The sequence below is a fragment of the Cryptomeria japonica genome, chromosome 7 (genome assembly GCF_030272615.1).
Source record: "Cryptomeria japonica chromosome 7, Sugi_1.0, whole genome shotgun sequence".
Classification (NCBI taxonomy): Eukaryota; Viridiplantae; Streptophyta; class Pinopsida; order Cupressales; family Cupressaceae; genus Cryptomeria; species Cryptomeria japonica.
This window is the reverse complement of record NC_081411.1, coordinates 261,090,831-261,100,280: the sequence shown is the minus strand read 5'-3', so window position 1 is coordinate 261,100,280 and position 9,450 is coordinate 261,090,831. Positions and strand designations below refer to the sequence as shown.

At 32.7% G+C, this 9,450-nt stretch overlaps 1 protein-coding gene across 1 annotated transcript; it reads right to left on the bottom strand.

Moving 5' to 3' along the window:
• Positions 1-3,786: 3,786 nt before the first annotated feature.
• LOC131030015 (uncharacterized protein At4g28440) lies at positions 3,787-7,263 on the bottom strand. The gene is made up of 3 exons (XM_057960694.2): positions 7,059-7,263; positions 5,508-5,741; positions 3,787-4,483 (listed from the first exon to the last, which is right to left on the bottom strand). The coding sequence occupies exons 2-3, from the start codon at positions 5,728-5,730 to the stop codon at positions 4,293-4,295; spliced, it is 414 nt and encodes a 137-aa protein (XP_057816677.1). The 5' UTR covers positions 5,731-5,741; positions 7,059-7,263; the 3' UTR covers positions 3,787-4,292.
• Between the last annotated feature and the right edge of the window lie 2,187 nt (positions 7,264-9,450).

Below are 9,450 nucleotides of genomic sequence, written 5' to 3'. Positions count from 1 at the left end.
AAATTGGACCTTCTATTAAAAAATGATGGAGCCAAAACAACCAAAAAAGATTGAATAATTTTGATAATCAAACTAGTGAGGCAAGTTCTTCAAAAACTAATAATTGTAAAAATGGTAAGCAAAAGGCTTACACACAAGGAACCAAGTGTGGGCCTCTTAATAGACCTCTTCATCCTACTTTCATTCAAAGGGGATAAGATTTTTTTGTCAAAGAAACACAAAGTTCAATGCAAGATGATGTCATTACCTAATATGAGGAATATATAAAAATTTATAGATGGGTCAAGAACTAAACCTAGACCACAACCAAGACAAATTGATTATCAAGTTTTGGTTAACATTATCTCCTTTGATAGTACTAATAAGTGTACTAATTGTGCATGGGTGAACAAGTTGTATACATATTGATCACTAAAACCTATGACAAAAGTTGACACCATCATATTCGTTACCTTATTATAGTTGAAGGTTTCAAGTCACAAATGATGGTACCATGGGTTAATAATAATAAACAATTCTATTTTATAATCCACGAAACCAGACAATCTATTTTTAGGTCTACATATCCCTACGCCCTATAGGATTTGAACTTACATTGGTTACCGAAGTTCTCTGCCATTAGGTCAACTTACGTTGGTTACCCAAGGTCGTGATCTAAAAGACACATGATGAATTTTGCAAGTGAAATCCATTTTATAGAGTTTGTCCAACTAAAATAAGAAGGAACAATGGGGAAATATGTATATAAGAGTTCCAAACTTTATCTATAACAGTGTTTGATGTTACAAAACAAAGATTAATAGTCCTTTCTATTGAAGGGATAACTAAACCTCTTAGGGATCTAATTACAGCATTTGATGCATTAACCCTTCAAAAAATTATCAAAAGAGATTCGAATTTAGAAACTTTTGTAGCCAGGAATAAGTTCTTTCAAGAAAACCCTCCTACAAAGTTGAATATGAAACCTTTTCAAATGAATTTTTCTCAACAAAAGGCATTACCATTAAAAAGTAATTTTGAAGTAACCAAAAGTGAGTTGTGTTGAAACAAATTATGTTTTTGCTTGTAGAAAACCATGGGAACCTGACACTGATGTTTGGTAAAACGGCCATGTGCATTACATTAAAATAATGTTTAAATTGGAGGAAAATGAAAAACTTGAAATAAATGAACATGAAACTAAATCAAAAATGAAAGAATGTGAACATTCAAAGGACACACTGAAGTGCTCCTAAATATCATCCCTTTTTAGAACAAGGGATCTTGCAAGGGCACAAAGTTACAATAATAATTGACATTGGAGCAATGCAGTGCATTGATGAAGGATTAGGTGCTATAAGAAGGTTTAAAGAAGAAGATTTCAACGAATACAATGTTATAGTGGCTGGCAGTTTTTCCATTCTATGCACTAATAAAATTCAACAATTTGAGGTTACCCTTGGTAGACACAGGATAACTGATGTGGTGTTAGGAGTGTAATGGCTACACACTTTGAGAAAATTTACTCTAAATTATCCAACTATAGAGTTGATTCAAATCAAAGGGTAAAGTACTCTTAAAGGCATTACCAATGGAGCTCTTAGCGCTATAACAACAAAAAGAATGGAAAGGTGTTTTAGGAATAGACAAACTAAAATACACAATGTTTAGTAACTTCTAGAACCACTGAACAAAAGAAACGCTTATAAAGTCAAATTATTCTTTTCATTAGAAATTTAGGACTATCCCATTGCGTGATGAACGAAAATTGGTTATTATTCCTGATGCAATTATAAATTTTCGAAAAAGAAAGCTAAGAAATAAAACAATGACAAAATATTTATTTGATGGAAAGTGGATGCAATATGGGAGAGTGGCAAGTTCCTCACCATCCAAATTTATGATTGCTTAAGGGCAAGCAATCTTGAAAAGGGCAGACTGTAATGCCCCTGCCTAAAAATAAAATACTTTAAGGTAGCACTTGCAATTTCATTGAGGGAATAACAACCTAGAATTAAATTAAAGCTTAATTTTATGGAAGTCAAGGCATTACGAAGAGTTATGTCTATGACAAAAAAGGGTACATACGAGAAATCAGAAAGGGGAAGAAAGCATTTAAATAAATTTTGTATATCTAATTATTGCTCCTTGAGCATGGACTGGTTTACTACAAAGGGATGAAACCCCTTGAGGTCTGAAGTTAGAGGATGAAAACCCTCTAATTTCTGTTGCTATCTTGGTGGACAAAAAGCCATGATTCAGGCATATCTAAAGACGATTCAAAAACATTTTAGAGATCACTGCATATTTGGGTTAGTCAACAATAGATAAAAATATAAGTTCTCTTTTCCAAAATATATTCTAAATATTATATTTAAATCAAATAAACTGTTAAAACTGCAGTTTCTGAGATATTATATTTACAATTGATTGTGCTGCTATAACCGAGTTAGATTATATTGTTTAAAGAAAAATAAGGAAAATTCAAAGGGGACATTACACATTCATTAATGTAAAGCATATTAATGAATTTATTTGGATAATGCGATTGTTGAATGTTTATAAACTTCTATTCAGATACAGAAAACATGATAGAAAATGAAATGCAATAAAGAAAGCGATAAGTAAAACTCCAAAGAGGATATTTCCCAACATTCCCTTGTCAAGAATTGGATGTTTAAAGTTACTGAACCTTTTGACAGCAATCCAAATTTTCCTCATATACTTGAAAAACCAAATCATGCCCTCATTATAGAAGCATCGCAATTGAGCAAAATCACAATTATCTTTGGAAATGGGATAAAAAAATAGTGTTTGAAGTGGAGTATTTCTTACTAAATCGCCTCAGAAGTTGCATCCATTGATGACCACCCCACAAAAAAAAACGTATTCGCACATCCCTTTCTACAAAAATCATTGTCATCCTCAAATTTTGAACAAACAAAAGAAACTTCAAAAAATTGTAAAACGCAACAAGAATAGGAACCCCAAAATGAAGAATGCTGTAACTTCATGTTGTCAATCCAAAAAAATTAATCCCTTCCACTGCACCCCAGTATTTTTAAGAATGCTGTACCCAGACAAAAGATTCAATGCTAAATTTTAACAATTTAAGAATTCTCAAATAAAACAAAACCCGCAGCTCACACTTCACTGAGTTTTAAAAAATAGTTGATAATTAAACTACAGGCAGATGCTATATGATGTCAAATGTTCATTTGGAGCTTACTTGTTAATATATAACATTTTAATAGTCTGTGTGAATGCCTATTTTAAATCTGAGAAAACAAAACCCTAGTTAACATAACAGTTTCCCTATGTAACCATAACTAAAATGATAAAAATCAAAACAAATACATGGACAACTAGAAACATGCAGCTATTGGTCACAAATTAAGACATGTTTTCAATTGGCAAAGATGCAAATGTGGTAAATGCATCGACAAGTAGATTTTGTCAGGAACTGAACATAATGCAAATCAAAATACACCACAAAATTCGTCTTTAACAAGTGTAATACGGTACAATTAAAGCATTCATACAACAATGCAATTAAAAACACTACTGACTCATTTTGAACAAATTAAGTTGCAATTCTAATAACCAAGTTAAAATATTGTCCATAGGATACATTCTTCAACAGAAAGGTCAATAAACAGAGCCTAGAACCCTGTGACCTATAGATTCAACAATGATTAACGTTAGCAAAAGCTGGGCAAACAACTGAAAGACCACCAATATAAAAGCCAAATAAACTCCAAATTGAAAACGTTAACATTGTAAAACTAATTTGTAATGGCACTAATATATGCAGAATATATTATATTATTAAAATTTGATCATTTGAGAAGTACTGGAACTCTGATACCTCTTTGTCTTTTCAATGGCATTGCCATAAACTAAAATATGGTCCAGAAATAAATCTGTCCCAGTTACAATAGTAACAATCTTGACCATCAAGGTTGAGAAAAGCATTAAAAAGAAATGGACAAACATACCACTTGGTTGATACCTCTGCAAAATCACAGCACCTCAGAGTAGATTTTGATTAATAATAAATACCCCATAATACTTCCTTGCTGAAGAGAAAATAGCTCTGGGCTCACTGTATCACTGAATCCCAATAAACCATTTTATACTTTCTGCCCTAGAAAACAGCCAACACTGCTTTACAAGTGCATTTTTCCAGGCAAAGAGTGAGAATGGACTATAGTGTTTGATCTGTAAAGTTATGTCTGGTACCCAAATTAACATTTGAAAAGGCTTGAACAAGCATAAATTGATTTGCTATTTTATATCATGGTCAGCATCTGTCACTCCTCTACAACATTGACCAGTTCATACTCTACTAACGACAAATTATTATCCTCTTTGACCTCAAAATCAGCTGCATCGGTCACCTCAACTCTTCCCCATTTGTCCACTGCCAGCCTCATAGATCCCCTGTACATATCAATTTTTGCATTCCGAAGGATTACAGTTGTACCAGGCTTCATCATGTCCACTGCATGCATTATAACTATAATGTCAAATTCCAAGTCAACATATTGACTATTCTGAAATGTAAAGGAATAAGATGCACAGTAAATATAACAAATCCATTGATTGTAAAATTTTAAACGAATAAAGCAACATGCATCTGATAAGGAAGCAGGCTATCTTTTATTATCAATGGAAGATGGGAAATCAGAACATTATAAAATTATGTCAACAGGAGTTGAAATTGGAAAACCTTTGATACATTACAAAGACCGTTTACAGATTTTAATCAAGTTATTTATAACTTTCTCCAGAAAGTGAGAACCAAAAGCCAATTGTGTTGCAATGTTTGCTGCTCATTAAACAATTTTTGGGATAATTCTGTTTCACCCCAGTTCCTTGTATCAGCTACCTCAATAGGAGTGCGGTGATAAACATTTTTGTTGAAAGAAGATAGCCAGTAGGTTTTCTAAATTCAATTATTCCTAACATAAGATAAAGGTTGATGCAAAAGCAAACGCAATCCCATAGGCTGTAAGTTACTTGCTTTTAATCCTCCTTACCATAAGGCAAAGGCAGTTGATATCCAATAGAATGTAATGTTGTCACAAAGAAAGAATGACAATTTCCACAATGTTGAAATAGAAGTGATCAAATTATAATAATTATTTTTTAAGGCAGTAGTTAAATATCAAGATTCAAAAACAGGCTCATCCCTGCAATACATGCAAACAATTCTAGGAAAGGCCGTTTGTTCAATCATAACACCATTATAACTAAGAAATATGGCACGAAACCCCATTACCAGAGAAATTAGCTCAAAGATGCAAATGTTAAGAGGAAAATAACCTTGAAAACATTATTCTTAAAGAATTTACTTTCAATGGTGGTTATGTGAACCTGGCATCCACAAAATGTAAGAATTAATACTAACAAGAATAAATGTAAAACATGTATAGAGACATAATCATACACATATTTACAATAAGCTGCGCATTACTAGTTCAAGCTAGGATTTCAAATAACAAAGTCATTGACATGAAACATACCCTGCTCATTCCTAGCTGTAAAAACGACCACACCAGTTTCATCACCAACCACGCACTCAGCAATACGCATTTGACGAACCTGGGGGCCATCAGGCCGTCCCTTTTGCAGAACAGTATTTGAACTGACCACCTTGAGAGTTAATGTATGACCAGTAGTACCTGGTTTTAGCTGATCAACTTTGACAAAGACAGGCTTCCTCATCCCTGGCTTTGAGTCTGCCATTTATGATGAATCTGAAAAATCAATTTCCAGTGTTCAGTCAAGAAAATTTGCAAATAGTGGACCATGATAATAGACTCTAAAAGTCCAAAGCCAAAAGCCACGACAACATTCCATTCTATCTTTTATACGCATGATAAATATTGTTCTTCATGAACATCATCTAAAACTCTCTCTCTTTTTATTCACACCGGAGAAAAATAAAGCATTATTGACAGGTAAATGTTCTGGCTCTAGTAAAATTCTAAATTATTTATATTGGGTTTTCTTAAAAATCATAAGGTCTAAAATCTATCCAACCCGCCAAAAGAAATTGTAAATTCTACTCAAACGTGCCTATTGCCTAAAGTTGCTCTCAGACTACTCTATCCAGTGAGTAAATCCCTGAATACAACTTGTGTGCATTCCCATTACTACCCTAAAGGACACAGTCCATCATACCATTCCCAAAACCAATGCAAAAACGATTCGCTATCAGTCTTCCCTTACTTCTTGTAAACCACGGAAACATGCATCGTATACTTCACTATAAGGTCTTAAAGACCAGATGGGTACAGATCAGACGCAATCCAAACACAGCTATTTAAGAAAAACGATTTACCACAATGTTTCCAGATAAGTTCACCAAAATTGGATTAAGGCTAGTTAACACAGTTGTTTTCACATATCTTCACTTAAAGACAAACTTATTAAACAGAACTTCAGCCGAGGATTCTAAAACATTTGTAATATTAAACCAGGATTCCTATGCATTTGTAATATTGAAAAAAGACATTGAGTTTGTGATCTAGTAACATTCGGAGCCCTAGAGACTCGTAGTTGATCCACAGCAAATACACAATAACCTACTTAGGGCATTGTGCTGAGAGTTTGAATCGGAAAGGAAATAGAGAAGAAAAGGAGAGATGCCGATCCAGCAATAACAATGTACGCACAAATCCTTATTTAATCCAGTATATACGCATAAATCCTTAATCAACCACCGTATAAACCCCTACAACGAATTTAATCGAATCTGTAAATGGCCCAAAAAAACGCACAGGGTAGCAGGCAAGCGCGTAAGATCACCGAAAGCTAGATACAATAAATGCACGCAGGATTTTCTATTACATTAAAAAACTCATTGAAAAAACAGAATGCCAGAAATAAGCTACAGAAAATACCCCATTCAAAAACTGGGTTAACCAAAAACATATGTACTCTGAAAAATGGAATTCTCAAAGCAGGAAATAAATTAAGAACAAGGGCAGAATTTCATCAAACCATTAAAAACCTCACTAAAACTTTTGATACCAGCACAAAAAAGAAAAGCCCAACAAAAACAAAAATACCTTGACAAATGGAAGGTTTGCAGGACGAAATGTATTGTTGCTCTCGCAGAGAAATAGATCGCCGCACTGGTGCAAGTTAAAGCTTTGAACCAAGTTTATTTTGCTGGGAACTAATTATTTGCCGTTCGATCGATGGCCATCAACGGTATCCAAATTGGGAAATGACGATGGAAAAAAAGGTCGCGATTGATTCGATGTTTATTTTCAGAATATACGAGCGTGTCGATATCAAGATTTGCCCTTATCATGTGACCAATCACTAAATCTTGGCCCACTATCGTTAAGGTTTTAGTAAGTCTCTGAAGCTTCAATCTATGATAATAAATATAATTGAATAAATTTAGATGAGTTTTATTAATTATTAATTATGATATTGAAATTGAAAATCAAAATTAATAGAAATAAAAATATTTAGTTAATTTTTTGAGGTGGGTAGATAATTATTTATTATTTTAATTATAATCATTAAATTTATTTTAGAATCACATGTTTTGGATGAGTTGGAAGCAAAACAAGATAATTAGAGTTGGGTTGTTCTTAAATTTTGAGGAAGGTATTTTTTTCAATGTGAAATTGATCTAGATCGAAATTGCAACACACAATTGACTATATGTCGATGAAATCAATTTAGAATATTCTAGACTTGTAAACAAACCTTCACCCAAATGTCTTAAACTACAATAAAGAGACCCTACATGGTCTTTAGTTGATTTGAGACAGCTACATAAGTTAATTTGAGACTTATTCATTGCTATATTCTAATGTTATTCAACTATCATTAATATCAAAAAAAATATATACAATGAAGAGACTAGTGATGTTGATAACATCTTTAAGGTGCTTACTACACAAGTTAATTCTCCCTTGGTCAAGCCCTTAAATGCACTAACTCAATGGCTTTTAAAAAAGGTTGAAGACAACAATCAACCATACAAGATACTTATTTGTCACTAAGTATTTAGATGTTGATGGTGTCTTGGTAATAAAATACAATTTTAAATATTTTGCACCTCAAGTTAACACATACCATGACATTGAACTAGGTTTGATTTGGCATTATAAAATTTATTCAAGTAGGGAAATGGGTAAATTTAGGATCAAGACCAATTCTTATAGATGTGTGGAGGCAAAATAACGCTATGTTCAAACAACATGCCAACTCATAGTATAGAAACACACCTTTTGTAAACTAATTATTGTGTATATAAAGTCTAACTTTGATAAATTGACTCCAAATCAATAAGAAAAATGTAGCCCGAGGTATATAATTTTCACCATTACAATTGCTCCCACTTTGGTTGTTCATGAAAGTGAAATATTTTACACACTCATAAAGGATATGGATAAGGATGCCTCTTTGGCACATTCTATTTATAGTTTGAGTACTCATAATGAAACCTACAAAAGATTAAAAGGAATGGGAAATGAGTAGCATTTTCCAAGAATCTTAAATGTAGACACTAAAGTAAATTGCTTAATAAAGTCAACATTATCAACATAAGTTTAAAAAGTAAATGAAAAGGGATGGCAAGAAGCCATACAACACATAAGATGAAGCCAACTACTATATAATCAACAAAGAAGGAAGTGTAAGACACCTCAATAGTCTATTATTATAATATTTCATATATCAAAAATATGGTGTATGGTATCCATCAAGCCATTATTACTATATATGTGGAAGAAAATCAATTATATGTAATATGCCCCCTCCACTCAATTGCATACAAAGAATGCAATAAGTTAGAGGACAGGATAAGATCTATAAAATTCACCTCTCAAACACTACAATTTGTTTTTTAAATTCACTTAACATTGATTATCTACTTAATCAACCAAGCATCTTCCATCTAATTTAGACATGATGATTTTAAAACTTCTTCATTCACCATAATGACAACAACTCAATGTCATAATAAATATACTTACACTCGAAAGTGTTAAGCTTCCACATTTAGGGTCATTAAGTCTTGACAGTTTAATCTTTATGCCCCTACCTATGTATCATATCATGGGAAATTATAGGCTTCATAGTTCACACTTAGAGGGACTTCATTCTCTCCTCTTGATGAGATCTTTGATCTCTCTTTATACCTTAACTATTAATTAAGTGAATCTATTAACTTAGTCTCATCATAATAAAAGAGATATTCATTGTCATCAAGTGTTGATTCCGTACCAATCATTACCAATTAGTGTACAAATATATAAATATGTACAAGGGTCATATCACAAATCATGCACATAGTGATTCTATCAAGAATACGTCACATATACACAAAGGAATAGATCACACACATACCAGGTATACAAGCTTAATAGCTCCAACATACATTACATGCGCAGTGAGAAGTTCCAACATGCATCACAAAGATAATGGTTGTAGACACCT